General features: G+C 34.6%; 1 protein-coding gene across 3 annotated transcripts in view; it reads right to left on the bottom strand.

The window, feature by feature from the left end:
* LOC138694552 (proteasome adapter and scaffold protein ECM29) overlaps nt 1-20,978 on the bottom strand; it is a 97,719-nt gene that overhangs the window by 26,104 nt on the left and 50,637 nt on the right. For all 3 annotated transcript variants that reach the window (XM_069818407.1, XM_069818406.1, XM_069818405.1), the window contains exons 19-27: nt 19,833-20,016; nt 16,983-17,100; nt 16,704-16,874; nt 15,986-16,228; nt 13,208-13,329; nt 10,991-11,213; nt 8,717-8,873; nt 1,817-1,975; nt 1,467-1,598 (exon numbers count right to left, since the gene is read on the bottom strand). In XM_069818407.1, coding sequence (XP_069674508.1) covers nt 1,467-1,598; nt 1,817-1,975; nt 8,717-8,873; nt 10,991-11,213; nt 13,208-13,329; nt 15,986-16,228; nt 16,704-16,874; nt 16,983-17,100; nt 19,833-20,016 — 1,509 coding nt within the window. The remainder of the gene's footprint in view (nt 1-1,466; nt 1,599-1,816; nt 1,976-8,716; nt 8,874-10,990; nt 11,214-13,207; nt 13,330-15,985; nt 16,229-16,703; nt 16,875-16,982; nt 17,101-19,832; nt 20,017-20,978) is intronic.

The raw sequence follows: 20,978 nt of genomic DNA, 5'->3' as shown, positions 1-20,978 counted from the left end.
GCGCTAGACTTATAACCCTGTGGACCCAGGTCAAAATAAAGTGACTTGCAAATATTCCAATTTGTTTACACAGCAAGTGAAAGAGTTAAGTATAGACCACATGAAGTTCTCAATATTGTCTTCACTCATTGAGTAGGATAGGCAATTATTAAGTATTGCTCCTTTGAACTTCATATCGTCGGTTTACAAGCAAAACACATTAAGTAAAAAAAAAATTGTTTTATTTTATTTTTTTTTTAACTAATGGCGGGTACTTTACTTCCGTCATTCACCCATATGAAGCCAGTTATACTGTATACACCAATTTACCGACAGAATCGTTGCCCAGGGTGTGTCATAGGAGGCTTGTCTACACTACACCCACAATGAGATGAGAAGATTATGAAGATTTGTTGGGATGCCACAGAAGAACCGGAGTTCCCAGAGAAAACTCCTCTGTCACCTGGACCACAGACTTGCCCAACACAAGTTATAAATCAGGGGTACACGGGATCGATTTTAATTTTATTGGGTTATTTTACGACGCTTTATCAACAACTCAGGTTATTTAGTGTCTGAATGAAATGAAGTTGATAATGCCGGTGAAATGAGTCCGGGATCCAGCACCGAAAGTTACCCAGCATTTGCTCGTATTGGGTTGAGGGAAAACCCCAGAAAAAACCTCAACCAGGTAACTTGCCCCTACCGGGATTCGAACCCGGGCCACCTGGTTTCACGGCCAGACGCGCTGACTGTTACTCCACAGGTGTGGACCACGGGATCGAACCTGGGTCCACAGGGTTATAAGTCTAGCGCTCTAGCTACTAGACCACCATGGCGGCTTGTCACAAATATTACTTCTGAGAAAAAAGCGTATGTAACATACATAATGTAAGGGCATAAACTTAGAATTGGAAAATTAAATACACATAAAGAGAAAAACCACTAAAAATAATATTTTGAGGATTCAGTTTTGTTAAGAGCTTTCAAAATGCCTTTTTCTCAGAGGTAATATTTTTTACTTAATGTGTTTTGCTTGTAAGCCAACGATATATTCTACTCAATCGTTTTTTTCAGGTATGTATTTGCTGTTATCCATATGTCTCTTTGATGAATTGGTTGGCTGTAGGATAAGGTACAGGCTTCTTAACTCAAGGACTAGTGTCTGATATAGGGGTGTGGTTTTTCTGAGAGAAGTTTAGGAGGTTTTTTATTTAAAAGTATCCAAATTCTAATCAAATGCATAAACCTTAATAAATGGTGTGAATATGAATTCACTAACTGTTGACCAGTTGGCATAAGGTGTAAATATAAGCATCATCTCAGTATGCATTAGTAGGAGTCATTCAAAGACTTGTAAAATGCAATATCAAATAATTTCTATATAAATGTTTAATTTAATTTAACTTAATGCACAACATGGACATGATCCAGAAAATTTTAAAAATAATTATTACAATGTTCCATTAAAGTAACACAGGACTTACCAGGAATTTTATTTGCATGCATTGCAAAAAACACAAGTGGTATGATTACTGACTGATGGTCCTTCAAGACCTCTTGATTATGTTGTCCTATTGCTTGTAATGTATATGCACAAGCTGATCGTACAGATTCATCTGTGAAAACACAAATCAGAAACTCCAAATGAGACATTTACCTACTTTCACATTTCATAAAAAAATATACATAATATAAAAGTATCTAAGAATATACACACTTAATACAAAAGTGTCTAAAAAAAATATATAATATAAAAGTTTAAAAGTAAAATAAAATTTAAAAGTGAAAACAGCAATGTGCAAGACCTTTGAAGAGAAACAATGTATTCTATTACCTTCTTTCTCAAAATACCAAGTCTTAATTTTTGTAAACAGCCTTTCAAGACTAGATTCTTTAGCAGTGCTAACTAAATGACCAATAGCAACAGCATAATTCTTCCGTATTGCTGCATTTCTATCAGTCAGACCATTAACAAGAGATGCTAGAAGTTTTCCTGTTGAAAAATATAATCATACATTAGTGTACATTTACAACACACCTCAGATTTACAGGGTATCCAATCTTGAGTGCCCCAACACGTACAGGACATTTAGCCCTCTCCCTGCCATAATGTAACCTGCTTTAAATTAACTGAGAGTAATCTTCAATTTCATTATTAAACTATAGGATTAAGCATGTAATTAAATGCTATTACAGAATTAAGCTTCTTTGTATTTCACCATTATTTGGAACTTAACACTTTCAACATTTCAGAACTACATATTGGTTCCATTGTAAGGTCTGATAGGTAAGACCAGAGGGATCACCTAATCTGTTGGGTTAGTTAAACCAGACAATTGAGCATGACTGATTATTCAGGGATAACGAGCCGACAGTGTAGGCGACTCTTCTGGTCTTACCTATCTGCTCTGATTATGGAACCTGTATGTAGTTCCGAAATGTTGGAAGTGTTAAGTTCAAGAACACAGAGGAATATGCAAAAGTGTAAATATGATCACTGGAGCCCGGATGTTTAGGCATTTATTTTGGTCAAAATAGGCAGGCATATAGGCACTAAAAATAGTAAAAATAGGCAGTGAAATAAGCATTTACTATTCATGGAAACAGACAAAAAGTAGACAAATGCTTAATAAACTATCCCATACAATACTCACTTTCCTTGGTTACATGTAACAAAAAGATGCTTTTTTTTTAGTTGTCAACTGTCTCATAGTGAGCCGCCTGTCAGAGAGAACGTTTTTCATAGGGGGAAAAAGATCTTTCTACTTCTACTGAAGTGACTGGAGCAAATTTAAAACAACTTATTTCAGAAGGAATGTCTCTACTCTCTTTCAGAGATTGGGAAAAACCGACTGTGTATTGTCTTAAAAAGAGGAATGAGAGAAGGGATTAGAGACTTCAAAGTACGCGTGACTTGTGCGTGCGACAACAGTAACGGGACCTGGAGACTTGCTTTTAATACTTGCCTCATCCTTTTTCTTTCGTTGGTAAACCCCGAAGTGACCTGAGCACTGAGGGTTATACTGTTTAAACATCTTTGTTAAGTGACATAAAAGATGGAATCAGTAGGGGAGAAAAGTTTACGATTCTTGGAAACAATATGTATTGCTGGAGAATAAGATTCTCAGCAAATATTTTGTGTGAGGTGAATATGTATTTTTAATTTCTTCAACTGTTCTTTTTTTTTTTTTTAATAATTTATGTGCGGTTTATTTTAAATGCATTAAAAATGTAGAAAATGTACAATGACATAAAAGGGCTAAAAAAGGCATTTAACCTTAAAATAGACAACGGGAGCTAAAATAAGCAAAAAAAAGGCAAAATAAATATTGAGTCTATCGTCTCCAAATGTGTGGAAATGTGTTTCTCTTTAATAGGTCTTTCATACATACACTCAGTTTAAAAAAGGCATTTTGCCTAACTTCCGGGCTCTAATGATCACATTCACCATGAAAGCCTAAAAACTTCTTCTTCTTCTCTTCTTCTTCACTCCCTTCTGCTGCTAAGCGTCGGGTTCGCCTCTCTCCGTCCATTTCATCCATTTTTCCCAGTCTCTACACATTCTCTTCATCTCTACCATTGTTTTTCCTTCCTGTTGGCCTATTCTTTCTATTGTATCCTCCCATTTAATCCTTGGTCTTCCTCTTCTCTTCCTTCCTTCCACTCTCATTTCCATCACCTGTTTAACCTTCCTTTCTTCTCCCATACGATATACATGCCCAAACCATTTCAATTGCCTTTTATTAATCACCTCTGTTAATGCTTTTCTCAGTTTAACTTCTTCTCTTATCCTGTCATTCCTTATCCTATCTCTTCTAGTCTTTCCTACAGTTCTTCTAAGATATTTCATTTCCACTGCTGTTAATTTACTTCGATGTTTATCTAAGAGTGGTAAGCTTTCGGTACTATATTGTATTATAAGTTTAATTATTGAACTATATATCTGTATTTTTGTCTTAGTGGTTATTTCTTTTTTCCCAACTATTGTATTACTTATTTGATAGTATGCTGATGTTGCTTTCTTTACCCTGTTCAGTACTTCTTGATCTACTCTTCCATCACTAGTTATTATTGTTCCTAAATATTTAAAACTTTCCACTCTCTCCAGGTTTTGTCCTTCACATTCAATGTTAAATTCTGTTTCCTGTCTATCTTCCTTAGAGATCCACATTACTTTACTCTTGTTAACATTAATCCGCATCCCTTTTCTCATTAACTCTTCGTTCCATTCCATCAGCATGTGTTGTAGCCTTTCAGGTGTTTCTGCTATTAATGCTATATCATCCGCATAGATTAACATTTGTAAATATACTGGTCTTAATCTCCAATTTCCCACTTTAGTTCTATGTGTCCTATGTTTACATATTTTAATTATTTCATCCATAAATATTATGAAGAGAAGCGGGCTTAGACTGTCCCCCTGTTTAACTCCTATCTCCATTCTGAACTCTTCTGATAATTCCCCATCCATTCTTACTACTCCCACCATTTCCTCGTACGTGCTTATAATAGCGTTTATCAATCTTGTTGGTACTTTCCTTGCTTTCAGTACTTCCCAAATTTGTTTTCTAGGGACCAAATCAAAAGCTGTCTTTAAATCAATAAAGGCCAGATAGAGGTCCTTGTTTTTCTCCAGATTCTTCTCTATTGTTGTTCTAAGTATAAATATGTGGTCCTGTGTTTGTCTTCCAGGACGAAAAGCTGCTTGTTCGTCTTCCATATCATCTTCTACTATCCTCCTAAGCCTCCTTTCTAGAATTCTAGTATATATTTTATATACCACTGAAGAGAGGCATATTGCTCAATAGTTGTCACATTCTGTAGTCTTGCCATTCTTATGGATGGGAATAATTAGATTCTTTTTCCATTCTTCAGGTATCAAGCTATCGTTCCAAACTTTTTGGCATATTTTAGTAATTGCTTTAATTACTGCCATTCCACCATATTTAATTAGTTCTGGGGCAATCTTATCTATCCCAGCTGATTTTCCAGTTCTTAATCTATCAATAGCTATTTCCACTTCTATCTGTTCAATACTATTCTCGACTTCTCCTTCTATCTCTTGGTGGGGTCCGTATATTTTCTCATTTCTTATTTCATTTTGGTCATTTCCCGCAAATTTCTCCTCATAGTATTTTTTCCATGTTCCTAAGATTTGGTTCTTCTCAGTTATTATTTTATTTTCCGTTTTTATTGATCTTATAGCTTTGCCATATTTTCCTCTTAGTGTACTTACTGTTTTCCAAAACCTCTTATTATTTTTTCCCCTGCCATCTGTTCAACTTCATTTCCAAATTTTTCCCAAGATTTGGTTTTAAAGCCTAAAAACAAATATGTTTAATCTCACTTCAAATTACAACAAATGTTCGAAATAATGCCCAGCTGCTCGTAGATAAGCTTTTCCTGTTTCAATAAAATGTTGAACACTAGGCCCAATTGTGTAATATGAAGAACATTACAAATGAAGTGTATACGGAAAGAACATGCTAAGTCACTTTTTATTGATTTTTGTTTTTTGGTCCCATCTGCTAGTTCATAAAGTGAACTATCTTTCTAGTAAATCAGAAATGCAAAACGCCTACATTGTTGTTGTTTTCTAATGCCAGGCATTTGACAATAAAGTCATTTGACCTCTTGCATTCCAATATTTTTCAAAGATATTATCATGGTCAGCCACTGAAGCACAGATTTTGAGGTGTTCTGAATCCATTTCTTGGTTTGAGTTGCACAATGGGCAGTTAGGGGACTGATATATTCCAACTCTATGCAGGTGTTTGGCCAAACAATCGTGGCCTGTTGTCAATCTAAATGCAGCTACAGACGATTTTCGTGGTAAATCGGGAATTAACTGTGGATTTTGATGCAGGGAGTTCCATTTTTTCCCTTTAGATTGTGTTATCAAATTTTCTTTGTTGAAGTCTAAGTATGTAGATTTAATAAATCTTTTCCCAGAGTAATACGTAGATTTAGTAACAGGTCTGTAAGTAGCAGTGCTGCCCTTCTTTGCTAAAGCATCTGCATTCTCGTTTCCCAGGATTCCACAATGGGATGGTATCCATTGGAATACAATTCTTTTATTGAGTGATATTAATTGAGAGAGCATTTTAGTTATTTCTGCTGTTTGAGATGAAGGTGTGTGTTTAGAGACTATTGATAGAATAGCTGCTTTGGAGTCTGACAATATAACTGCATTCTTAAATTTATTGATGTGGCATAGAAGATTCCTGAGACTTTCACTTATTGCAATGATTTCTCCATCAAAACTTGTTGTTCCATACCCAAGAGATCTATAAAGTGAGAAGAGACAGCACGTAACACCTGCACCGGCACCTTGTTCTCTGGAGATCAAGGATCCGTCGGTGTATAAATGAAGCCAGTTTTGTGGAGGGTACCTAATATTAATTGTCTCTAAAGACAATTGTTTCAGTATTTCAGTGTTTACTTCTGATTTTAGTATTTCTTCTGTTAAATTTAGATTATATTCTATATTTAATAGAGTTAAAGGATTTGGTTTAATTTGTAGGTTTTCTTTTAAATTCGGGATATTGATTTTCTGTTTTAATTCTTGAACAATGGATATGAAACTTTTTTGAGTTTTCAATCTACAGAGAGGACTGTATGAATGCCAATTGTTTCCTGGTAATCTGATAAGTTTTTCATATTGAATGAGTGCTCTTTCTTCTATTGTCATTTTGATGCTGTTAATATTAGTGAGGAATCTCATAGAATCTATTGGAGTTGTTTTGATTCCACCAGTAATGAGTCTGAGAGCTTGGTTTTGAACATATTCTATGTCGTTTATGAAAGGTGAAGTAATTAAAATTTCTCCGCAGTATGTCAGCACTGGCTGTATAAACATTTTGTATGTAGTGTTCAAAGTATTCCTAGAGCATCCTCATTTCTTTCCTGCTAGTCTTTTTAGAAGGGAGAATCTTTTACGAGCTTTTTCAGAAATGTATTTCAAATGGTTGCTCCATGTTAACTTACTATCGAAAATAACTCCAAGATATTTGGATTCATAAGTCCTAGGAAGGTGTTGGCCATTGTATTGGATATTGAATTCTCTTTCTGTTTTACCGAGTGAAAATATTTGGTAGTTACTTTTGTTTAAATTGAGTGTCATCAAATTTGATGTATTCCATTCATGTAGTTGATTTAGAGCTTTAAGAGCAGAATTTTGAATTTTGTCTATATGTCTGTAAGATCCGGAAGTCCACAAAACTATATCATCTGCAAATAGTGCTGTTTTCATGTTTGATTCCTCTAATAGGGAGGGTAAGTCATTTATATAAATATTGAATAAAGTTGTGCTGAGGACAGCGCCCTGAGGTAGACCTTGATATGTTTGTCTGTAACTAGAAAGTGAGTTATTGAATTTAGTGGCAATGAATCTTTGACTAAAGAATTCTGATATCCATCTGAACATATTGCTGGAGATACCTAATTTCTGGAGTTTTAGTAATAATTTATTTCTCCAAACAGAGTCATATGCTAACTGAAAGTCAATAAATATTGCCAAGGTATCTTCTTTCTTGATAAAACTATCTTTTATTTCTTGGCCGAGGCGTATGACTTGTTCATTGGTAGAGTGTAGTTGTCAAAAGCCGGCTTGTCTTGGTGATAAAAGATTTTGGGATTCTAAATACCAAGTTAATCTGTTGGAGATCATGAACTCCATGGTTTTTGCTATCATGCTTAACAGTGCCTACATTGTAACATGGTAAATGAAACTAAATGAGATGTCAATTCATAGTGTCTTAAGAGTGTAACAAACTGTTAAGAAAGGCTCTTCTGAAAAATTTTAAGAAGTGACTCAGCATGTTCTTTCCATGGACCCTTCAAATGTTATGTAACTGATGGTGTGCTTCTGAGCTCCAGTAACAATTATTGTTCTGAGAATTTACATATTCCAATACATATAGTTACACTTCGCCAGTAAAAAATATTACTTCTGGGTTCACAATCCGATTATGTAGACACAGGAATCAATTACAAAACCGAATTCTAGACCTGCTATTGGAATTATGTTAGTCTTGGTGAACCACTTATATAGTCGTCATTTCAGAAATTTTGTTGCTATATGGTGCAAATCCACATGAAACTGTACAATGAAGATCCAATTTCATTCAATCTCTCTTCTGTTAAAACGGCCATTCTCCTGTTTGCTTTTTGGTCCAACACCGAACTTGTAATGCACAACTTCTTGTGAAGTCTCATCACTGACTTACTTGGGACTTTACACCACAAAATTTTCTCACAACTGTAAATCTACACTCATGATACAGTCTATACTTAGCAAAGTATTCAGCAATAACGTGTCCTGTTCCACAATGTACATGTTTTGAAGTCTACCTTGACCTCAGAACCATTGGACTGCAATAAGAATAACTGACTGTCGAAGTACCAGCTATCATGTGCTTAAATACAGCATCAGTCTGATCACCCCAAGTACAGGGAATCGTGGATGGACTTCCCAATATGGAGTTTCCAGGAAGTGGGGAAGTTCGAGATTGAAAGCCCTGTATACGCAAAATGTAGGTAACACGTAACATTCTAGGATAAAAGCAAGACCTATTCTTTGACAATAATCATGGCTTGGTCAATACTTTTACAAGAATTTCATTTTGTGTGTAACGAATACACCAATAAAAAATACTGTATTTGTCGTGTATCTCTTGCATGAAAATGTATATTTTTACCATTATTTAGGAATATGAAATTCCGTACATTATACCTGTATATGGCTGTAATTCCTGTTTAAGATGGTACGTTAATAAAACTATGAGATGGGCACATGCTACTCTTGTTCCTAAACCCACAGAACTTCTCATCAGCTCCAGCATTCTTGGTATTAATTCATTTAAAATGCTGGCATCCATATATTGAAGACACTGAAAAAAGAGAAAAATGTATAATAAATACATACCACAACTGCCAAATGTATTCCATACTTCTAAAAGCATTCATGATAATAATGGTCATACAGAATATTGGCATTTGAAAATATCCAATGGTCACCAAACTTACGAACAGGGAATGGAATATTTCAAGACCACAAATGTCGTGATTTTCGAGAAATAAATTTCCCAACATCTAAGTACAGTAAATATACATCCTTAAAGTTTTATCCCTGATTTGAACCTGCAAAACATCACAAAATCCGTATCATGTAGCAAATTCCACATATTTTTGCGAAAAAAACATGAGATTTTTTTAAGAAATTAGTAAATAGTGGGCACGATTTTCAATTTTCTAAATTCTTTTGTACTGCAATTGATAGTCATACCCAGTAGCACAACCAGAAATTCGTTCTAGGGGGGACAGGTCTAACTCCTTTGCATACATAGTCAAGCATGTTACTTGACCAGAAGCTTAAATAAGAACACTTTCTTGATTTATCTAAATAAGGGTCACTCTCCAGAAAAGATGCATTTTGAAAGTAATGTTTGCCGAAATTTACAATTAGGATAAAAATGATTTTTTGTATGTTTTTGCCCTAGACTTTACTAACATTATTAAACTACGAAGGGCGTTCCAATATAAGTTTCATCATTTCATTTCGCAGGGAAGCTGTATTACAAAGTGAGAAAACACACTGCCATAACAAACGACAAACCTTTGGCTATTTTTCCACATAATTTCCACCGGCATTGATATATTTTGAAGGATGAGTGGAACAGAGAAAAATTCTCTCCGGCACCGGGATTTGAACCCAGGTTTTCAGTTCTATGTGCTGATGCTCTATCCACTAAGTCACACCAGATCCCCATCCCGATGTCGGATTAAATCCTCTCAGTTTAAGTTCCACCTCGTAGAGCTGAAAGCCCGGGTTCAAATCCTGGTGCCAGAGAGAATTTTTCTCTGTTCCACTCATCCTTCATCATATGATGATGCAGAATTTCTGCACGGAAACATATGTACTTCGGTACATCATAATAATATTTATATATTTGTCATACCGTGAAATCTATTTCAAGAAATCCTCCTGGTAAAATTCGGTGCCCATTTCTGTTCCCCCTAAAAGAAATAAGCAAATTTCCTAAAACCAGTGAAAAAAGATCATACTCTCAAAATTTTGGGAATTTACCAAATTCCGTGGGAATATGGAAAAGTATATATTTGTCAAACAGGTCATAGTAACGAAACATGTAAAAAAAAAAATATATAACATGTTCGATACATTAGGTTATATCAAATGGATAAGTCTGAGCATTACACCAACCATGAACACAGAATTTTGTTTAATAAGACCAGTATCCTGACTAGAAAGTCAGGTTATTGGTAGTGAGTAATTAGAGAGAACTTGAAATTAACATACATACCAAAACATTAAATTAGAACAGTGGATTCACATTGAAAAAACCATGGATTCTAAACAATTACTAACGCATAATAACTCAACGCATTTTACTATTTGTAATTCAATTAGTTCAATCATAACTCCTTTAATATCAATTTATTTTCATCACCATTACTATAACGTATGTATCCAATGCCTACCCACTTCACTTTTTGTGATTCGGGTTCCATTACTATAATGTTCATGTATTATCTGTGGCACGGTGGCTTTGATTATTGACAGTATCATGGGTTACTTCAGCACTGGTCATGTAATTGCTAATTTTTTGTGACTTAATAACTGAATTTTTCTTCTATGTGCTACTAATAATATTATACATTAATTTTATTAATCTCGAATAAATTATTTATACTGTCATTCTGAGTGTCTCATTTAACTCAAAAGATTAGTTGCCTAATATAACCAATAGCAAAGAGTTATCTTTGCTCAGTTGGAGCAGCCAAACATAAAGAGCCCAACATATTAGACAATCATATCTATCTGCTCTGATGATGGAACCCGTATGAAGTTCCGAAACACTAGAAATGCTACATTACAGAACATGGTGGAATACCCAAAAGTCCATTTCTGAACACATTCACTGTGAAAGCCAAAAAAACTTGTAATTATGAAAATTTTTCATTACTCGGAAGTTTACGTGAAACTTACTTTGGCTACTGTTTCAGTCGTGTAATGGCTCTTGGCAGCTGATGCTCTAACAGCATCAATAATTTCTTGTGTTTGCCGCTCAGCCCCAAACTGCACACTGAGTTGGCTGAGACCTCGTGATTCTAACTCTCCAGTAGCTTCAAGAAGAGCAGGAATCAACAATGGAAGATGAGGTTTCAATAAATTACCAGCTGACCCCACCAACTGCGAGATTGTATGTAAACTGCAATAAAAAAAAAGTACATGACATTCATTTGCACTTGACAGTAATTTCAAGAAATCCACAGCAACAGTAAGACTTATTAAAAACAAATCATCTGCTCCTACGTCAGGAGTAACCAAGAGATCCAGAAAGTCAACATTCTACATACACAGTGATTCAGAAAGCCAACATTCTACGTACATACTAAGTATATATCTGGATTATTAACAATTTATTTACGATTAAAATATAAATAGTGATTGAGAATTTGAACTAAATTCTTTAATGACAAATTCATTGATGGTTGCAAAATTTAGACCAAGAGTTTTCAAGGATTTATATGTACATTCTGGCAGAGATCCTCTTGCACCAATAATGGACCAATGACAGTCCAGTTTCCAAGAGAAATAGAATATTTAACTCACAAATAGGGAAGGCAAGGTTCATAAATATCTTTCTCTTCACAATCTACTTGTGCAGCATATTAATTCTCTCTTTTGAAGCGTACAGTTGGATCCAAGATCACTGCTTTATGATGTCTATTAATAGCAATAATATCTGCTCTGCTGCTGGAACCATCTTCGGAAATGCAATGACCTTCCTCAAAAACCTCCCAACCTTGTTTACTAACATTAATGGCTATCGATGCTTCTCAATCTGTTCTGCCTATTATTATGCATCAGCTTGCCTTTCTGACAGAACCCCAATATATTAAAACAGACTTTTGTTATAATTATCTTTTTTTTTTTGTCAGTTATTTAATGATGTTTATCAATTACAAAGTTATTTAAGATCAATGAAATTGGTTATAGCAAGATTGGGCCGATGATTCGCCATGAGATTACCTGGCATTCACCTTACAGTTGGGGAAAATCTCGGAAAAAACAAGGCAAATCGAATCCATGCCCGAGCATAGTCTCATACAGACTTTCTCTGAATAATGAATGGGCCACGAATATCAAGTTCACTGGGATGCATGATCCTCTGAATTTAAACCTTAGAATTCTGACGTGTTCATTTAAAGACTTCATTTAAGTACAGCAAAATCCATCAAATTCAGCAACTATGGGACAGAACTAGTGCCAGATAATTTTAAAATAATTTTACGGGGGAATTTGACGATATACTGGTATACTTGTGCAGGAATGTCGCCAACTTGCAACTGCTTCCAAATCTACCGAGATTGCTAACTGGTTATTTCAGAAGCTTTAAGGACTGAGGCCATGAATTAGCTGTTTCGCCATTTGTCGAATGGACAAGATACATACTATTACTAAAGTAGCTGTTTGTGCACCAAAAGCAGCATATACATTGGAATTTTGTAGTATAGTTTCACAATCTAAATAAAATTCTCTAACCCAACATATTTCCTTCCTTCATTCGACAACTATTACCTATGTGTACTCAAGACATTTTTAGGTGTCTACTTAGAGCATCATTATCTGAAAAGTGTTGTCTCTTTTCTGAATTTCGAGTATTTTTCATTTACACCCGCAAATAGAAATTATTCTTAGTGTGAATAATTATTTTTTCAGTTCTGCTAATAAAAAACGTTTCATATGTCTAATACAGTGATGGAAACTGAGTATCATGGGTAAAAAGTCCATTTCAACCCTTTCCAAGGTTTAGCACCGTTTATTTATGAAGTAGCGGTGCGGAACATTGACTCAAGATCAATATTGTTATGATGTGTACTTAGCATTGAATATGACGGGAGTTTCTTATGTTTGACCCGAAGTAAACATTCTGCTTTTCCAACTTGAAGAGAGAAAAAATCATTTTCTTCCCATTCATCATAGAAATTAAACCTTCGTATCGAAGTCACCTTCTTTACGCAAGGTACGTAAAGAGTAATGGGTCAACATCAGTGATCACAGCAGAGAGGAATCAAGACCACGTGCTTGGCACTAGCATTGGACTGGGTTGAACAAGAAAAAGAGGGGAACGTACTCAGTGAGTACATGTCCCACATCTGGTCTAATGCATACACAAGCATTGCCTATAAAACTGCACACCTGATTTGCCGTACTTCTGATACTGTATTACAAATTCCAGTATTAAGCAGCACAGGCAGTATTGTTCGCACCATCTCTTCACCTGCCTTTCCATTGCTGACATCACAACAACGAACACACAACTGAAACACATACAAAAAAAAAAACCTCAGAGCAATTATCTCGGTTTTTGGAATGGTTCAGTAGAGTTAGTATTTTCTCAGTTCCTAAAATGAGGACACCTTAAGAGACAATAAAATGTACTGGTATATACTTATTTACTGTATTTCCCCGCATAATTTGTGCCTCAGTGTATTTTGCGCACTTTAAATCTTAGAAATGCTTTCTCTCTCAAGTAGATGAAATTAAAAAAAAGATAAATCTCCCAAAAAAAAATAGAATAAATCTAATTTATACACATGCAATAGAAATAAGAGCGAAGATACGAAGAAAAGTGATACTCCAAAAGATGTCCTAAAATTACTAGCATTGGAAACTATTCATAGTCGATTCCCTAACAAAGAATGACTTCATATTTTTACTGACGGATCTTATTGCCAAAGCAAAATGAAGCAGGTGCTACATGTCCACTTTTCTCGTTTTATAAATCCTTAGATTATGGAGCTACAAATTTTGATGGAGAAGTTGAAGCCGTCTATTCAACACTTCAAAATCTGTTGTCCCGAATATCTTATTTTCAACAACGTGTTATATTCAGTGATTCTAAAGCAGCTATTACTGCTATAACAACCAATCTGTCACCTAAAAGTAAAAAAATAAATGGTTATTGGAAAATTATACACCATCTGATGAAGCTTAACAAAAAGATAGTTCTTCAATGCATATTGGCACAATGTGGATTATCTGGTAATGAAGCTGCTAACTGCCTTGTTAAGAAGGGAAGTAACATCTTACAAAACCCCCTGTCAACTTTATCATTTTCAACATTTAAAAAATTAATCAACTCAACATATCAAGATAGAATACTGTACATCATTTCCACGAAATTTCAAGTAATAAGAGATGTTAGTGTTTCAATGTACAACAAAATATAATTCCTGAATATCTAAAGAAAAGTGCAGTTGCATCTTTTCAATTACTCACAGGGCATGATTTTGTCAAAACACTTGAACAAAATTGGAATTATTTCTTCACCACTGTGTCCACTGTGTAGTTTTCAGGAAGAAATGGATCACAATCATGTTCAGCAATAAGAATCATCTTCAGCAATGTCCAGCTCTTTCCTCTAATCCCACTATGTGAGAAATATTGGAGAGCAAGAGAGTTAATTGGCCTTATTACTCAGAACTCAGCATTAGTTAACAACAATATTTTAACGATTAATTTGGATTTTGTTTTTGCTCTGTAAATTTTACGTACCAACATTAAGTACAACATGCTGAATTAAGGGCACATCAATAACTATCAATTGATTACCTATTTTGATCTCATTAATTATCTATAAATTATTGAATAATTTTAGTATGTAAAATACATTCATTAGGATTACAATAAATTTAAATATTGCTAAACTGTGGGGGTGGGGGTGGGGGTGGGGGTGGGGGTGGTGGTGGTGACTATTATTATTATTATTATTATTATTATTATTATTATTATTATTATTATTATTATTATTATTACGTTCTGATGGTATGCTTTGTCTTAGGGCAATCTCTGTTTAGAGGAAGTAGAAAAAAATTAGGTGAATAAACAACTAAATACATAAACAAATATAAAATACACAAATAAATATACCAATTTAGAAAATCTTGGGCACTGTGAACTTAGTAATGAAACCATTCTTAGTTCAGAGAAATATAAGATTACACATTTACAAAAAAACAAACCAAATCAATTCTTTCATGTGAAAGTTGAGTATGAACTATTAGGAAACTGGATGAAGTCAGAGTGACCACTGCAGACAAGAGATTTATGCAATACACAGGTTACACACAATGGAACCACAAGAGGAATGAAAATGTAATGAATGAACTGCAAATGGAACCCATACTACAATGCACAGAAATAACTGGAAACATCATGTCAACAGAATGACAAGGGAAAGAATCCCAAAGCAGATCCCAGGAAGATGATCTATCAGATGTCTACTCAAAAGGCAGATTGAAACTAAAATCTTATAGGGGCACTTGGTCTAAAATATTTGTATAGTGGATCATCATCATCATCATCATCATCATCATCATCATCATCATCATCATCATCATCATCATCATCATCATCATCAGGTGGCTGGGTAGCTCAGTTGGTAGAGCAACTGACTACAGATTGGAATGTCTGGGATTCGATTCTGGGTGGTGACATAATTTTCTCATTGCCAAACTTCCTTAAAAGCAGCACTTTCAGGGCACAATTTCCAGTCCAATGAGGATGTTCAATGTGCAACCCACCACTGGCTGCAAAGTCAATTCCAAGACTACTTCTCAAGAGACATAGATACTTTGGTTTTACAGTGGCAGAAGTATAGCCTACAGACAGATAGACAAGAGGACTACGTTGATTGACGACTAATTATGATCTGCAAGATTACAAGTGCAATGTAAATTAAATTATGGTCTATTTATATCAGCATCGCCGGTGTGCCAGAATTTTGTCCTGCAGGAGTTCTTTTACATGCCAGTAAATCTACTGACACGAGCCTGTTGCATTTAAGCACATTTAAATGCCATCGACCTGGATCAAATGTAGTTCACGGTTATTTCATACTATGTAGTTCTAATGTTCTACTGAATTCATTGACATTTTCAACATGCTCCCAAAGTCTTTACTATAAATACAAACCTTTGATAAAACTCTTGCAGTATTTCCAGCAGACTGCCTAGTGCCTTCATGAACATCATCCATCACACGGAATAACTGTGCCCATAGTGAAGGCAGACTATCCACAGAATCGTACATACTTCTGTTGCCACCACCACGCAAAAAGTCTGCCAGAGCAAGACAGCATGACATGCGTACACGCCACTGAGGTGCTGTCAAGTTCGCTATCAGATCAGCCAGGATTTCCTTGTGATACTGGTCAATCTGAACACAAACACTGAGAATGAACAAAACAATACTCAGAAGAAACAAAAATGTACTTCTTAGTACTTTCTAATGGCACAATTAAAAGTACATCCATTCCTTGTGGCTGAAACTGTACAGAATTCAATATATATATATATAAGCATATTAATCTGGAAAGCTACTCTGCTCTGATCCTTATGAAATGTGCCAAAACCTAGTATGTGCTATGCATAGCCTGTAAAATGTTATAATAAAATATAGTAAAAAATATTTCCATTTATATAATGCCCTATAAAAATCCACGGTTATACTAACTGTTAAACATTTAAATTGAATAATAAATATATTATATGGTAATTAGATCTACATCCTGCACTGTATTTAGACTATTACATTCTAATTCAACGTGGAATATCTGCATTTTATAAATCTTTTAAAAACGAGTTGCGTGAATAAAGTTATATTCCTAATTAAATAATATCATGACACCTACTGTTTTTTGTGTTTCTGGCACAAGAGCATGCCAGATGCTTGTCATGGAATTCTGAATTCTTGGAGTTGGATCAAACTGATATCTATATAACCGTGGAATAATCTTTGGTAAATGTTGGGATAATTGTTCTCCTGCTGATGCCGCTATAGTTGAAAACCCAAATGCGGCACCCTGTAAGAAAAAGAAAGCCACAGCAATAAATATACCACCACTTTAAAGGATTTTGTATTTTATATGTATTACACAATAGCCACACTTCATTAAACAAAAATTCAATACCTTCTTTGAATTCCAGATAGCATTATGATTAGCTATTTGCATAAACTTATAAATAAGATCAGGCTTGTTCAAATCAGATGCCAGAGAACACAGTTCCTTGTAAGTTGATAAGTTACCTCTGAAACAAATCACATTAATATAGTAAATAAGATCAATAGTTAACAGGAAAACATAATATTCCAAAGACATAACAATAATCTAATAAATAACAATATTATCACTTTGTTGAATCATAAGTAAGAGTACTAAAAGCAATATTTTAGTGATATTAGGCAAAATTAGGCCTACTTCAAAGTAAGGTGACTATTTGTCCCCAATTTTCAGTATCGGTCCCAGAAACAAGTCTCAAGTCCCGGCCTATGTCTTGTCCCTGGTTCTGTCGCTGATTCATTCATTAATTTACTTACTTCAATTTTCATGTCTTGTAATTAAAAAAAAAAAAAATAAACTGAACAAAATTTTGTCTGTTCCAAGTTCGTGTTACTTCATTTCATCAACAAAGTTTGTCCACACAACTCAATGATTTGTTGCTAGTTAACATCTGCGCAGTCTACTGGATTCTACTGATTTTGATATTTCTGTGTGCTGATTTAAAAGAATGGTGTTCCTAATTTCAATATAAAAAAACTAATGAACAGTTTGTGTGTCTACCTGGCAGCAACACATCAGCTGAAGGATTTTTTCCAAAATGAATTACATTTGGCCCAAAGAAATGTCTAGATATGGAGTAAAGAAACATGAGCCATTTCAAAGTGAAATGTAATTTTAACTTGTCATGTAAAACATTTAGTGAAAAACTTGCTTCTAGTTGTCAGATATTTAAAAAAAAATGCATGCTTCGGAAACTATCATGCCTTGAGAGCAATAAGTTCTATGTAATAAGTTGTTGTTGTTTTCTAATGCCAGGCGTTTGACAATAAAGTCATTTGACCTCTTGCACTCCAATATTTTTCAAAGATATTATCATGACCAGCCAATGAAGCACAGATTTTGAGGTGTTCCGAATCCATTTCTTCATTTGAGTTGCACAATGGGCAGTTAGGGGACTGATATATTCCAATTCTATACAGGTGTTTAGCCAAACAATCATGGCCTGTTGCCAATCTAAATGCAGCTACAGACGATTTTCGTGGTAAATCGGGAATTAACCGTGGATTTTGATGCAGAGAATTCCATTTTTTCCCTTGGGATTGTGTTATCAAATTTTGTTTGTTGAAGTCTAAGTATGTAGATTTAATAAATCTCTTCACAGAGTAATATGTAGATTTAGTAACAGGTCTGTAATGTAATAAGTACATACAATTAATTAGATCTTGTGTTTTGGAGTAGAAAGTTAATCAATATGAAGCTGTATTATCATAGATGAGATTGAAGGTATGGTCACATGTCGCTACTTTTGCAGCACTGTAGTACAAAATACTGCGCAACTCTCATTCTGTGACTGTGATGTGTGAAGCTGCTTGCTACTTTTTCATGTGTGCACAGCATAAAGTAGCAACGTGTGAACAGGATTCTAGGATTGCTGGTTTTGTTCAAACTTTTGCAGTGGTTGTGAATAGTGTTGCCACCAAAATGTGCCAATGTCTGCACATATTTTAGTGTTCGACGTGATGAAATACATAATTTGTAACGTTACTAAATGTACAAAAATCAGAGTATATTTGCTAGTGATATAATTATTTTTTTTTTTTATTTTCTGTAGCATAGTTTCAAACAGAAGAGTTGCCAACATTGCATACGTGAATTGTGCTATTGCCATGGAAATACATAGGCGTTTTTCTAATGGCTCTTATAATAAACATGATGTCAATTTCTGAATACTAATTTAGGACAGAAAAATAAATACTAGACCTACTTGAACCAAGAGAGTGCCTTGTGAAATTTGCAAAAGCAGTTTCCAACAAAAAAAGTAGTATATGTCTTTAGCAGAAATTGCAAGTGCAATGCAAATTTCAGAAGACGATTTTAAAAAAGGACTCCTCGATGTCAAAACAATGAAGAATAGTAAAAAAATAATAATAATCTTCCTAATACCCGCAAAAAGATCTTATATCTATTCATACCCTTCTTCGTAATTCTCGAAGGAGATTGTAACTTCTAGTTGTTCTGTATTTTTATTCTTTCTTTGTCCCCAGCATCCTCTGCTTTTTTATATGAAACTGTAATATGAACATAACTACAAAATGTATTGAAGAATCAATACGGAGATGTAAAGCTGCAGCTAAACAGCAACTGCAACTGTGAATAGACTCGCAACCTCCAGTCGCACCTTTTGCAGCAGTCAGGTGCATAGTACGAAAAGTAGCATACAACACGCTACTTTTGGCTTATGTGTGAACACCAAACGAAACTTAACCTATGCTAATCGTAGATCTCCTTGTGTGCATGCGTGTGTGTGCGTCCTAAAATTGTTGTGTAAGTTCTTAATTGGAGAAATAATTCTACACGCAATAATTTATGTCTAAAAAAAGTAGTGTTAAAAAATAACTAAGAAAATCGTCTTGTCTGATTTCAATTAAATCACTATGTTATTTTCAAGTGACTCGTTTTTTCTTTAGTAATTTTTTTTTTTTGTATTTCATGTACACACCTTACAAATGAATTACCTTTCAATATCGAAATTCAACAAAATCCTTCCAACGGTTGATGAGAACAAATTATACATAATGTAGACACACACTTTCTTAGCAATAGGAATGACAAAAATATGTATTTTCGCCAAAATCGTGAGATAATTTTGTCACGTAACAATAATTTCTCATTGTACTTCTCATAATCAGAAAGTAAAACTGTAATAAACCTGATATCTTAATATGCACTCAAAGCTACACAGTATAAGAGTGGACTTACCCAGTTGGTGATTTACCAAGAGCTCCTTCCTCAAAAAGTTTTGTGTCACTAGTTACTTGAGCTACACTACGACGACCTGATGTCAACTGTTCCAGTAATTCACTAACAAGGCGATTCCGACATTCCTCATCACCACACTCATAAACCAAACCCAAGCCTTTTGAGGCGACATCTTGAACAATATCTGTAAAGGATATACAATTACTTCCAATGTAAGACTTAATATTTTGAATCACAAATTAAACCACTTTAGTATTTTTATTAATTCAATTTTTTAGGTAAGGTTTTCTGACTGGAGAATCTTAAAATTACTAGAAATGGATATGTCATTACTGTTGGTAAATTAATAACATTGAGTAAATCATGAAAAATATCAGAAAATATGAAGAGCAAAATACAATGAAATATCTATTTTGGTATGAGTAAGTGTGTATCTTGAATGTAGACTTTACATAACACATATGAGACTGCAGAGGACGTGTTCAATTTTTTTTTTTAATGCTATGAAAAATAAGTTACAGCAAGCAGTGTACTTACAAGGCAGAAAGACATATAGCTTATTTTGAATATGGAAATCATTGGATTTAAAATACTATCTAGATTGATAGATCAAAAACAGTTTGGTAGTACTGCCCAAGTCACATCCGTTATATATATTCAGAAACTGAATAATTGGGAAGACAGTTGATTGAGAAGAGTGGGAACATGTGAATTCACAATCTCACTTGTCTAAAGGAGCCTTGCATGAGTAGTTTTAAATTATGGTTTATTTAATGATGCTTGCAACTGGCGAGGTTATATTAGTATCGCTGGTGTGCCGGAATTTTGTCCCACAGGAGTTGTTTTACATGCCAGTAAATCTACTGACATAAGCCTGTCGCATTTAAGCACACTTAAATGCCATCAACCTGAGCTGGGATCGAACCCACAATCTCGAGCACAGAAGCCTACCACTATATCGACTGCACTACACAGTCCAACTGTATGAGTATTGATCCTACCAATATATTAGTGCAAGGTGCACAAGCTGAAAACAGGTACTGACACCAATTAAGTTGAGACTAGTTGAGAACAGCAAATAGGTTAGTTTTAAGGTGCTCAGCGTTACAAACTATGCAAACCAATCAACCAGAAACCTCTATTCAA

Source organism: Periplaneta americana, chromosome 2, assembly GCF_040183065.1.
Source record: "Periplaneta americana isolate PAMFEO1 chromosome 2, P.americana_PAMFEO1_priV1, whole genome shotgun sequence".
Classification (NCBI taxonomy): Eukaryota; Metazoa; Arthropoda; class Insecta; order Blattodea; family Blattidae; genus Periplaneta; species Periplaneta americana.
The sequence above is the reverse complement of the archived record's forward strand: the minus strand, read 5'-3'. Positions and strand labels throughout refer to the sequence as shown.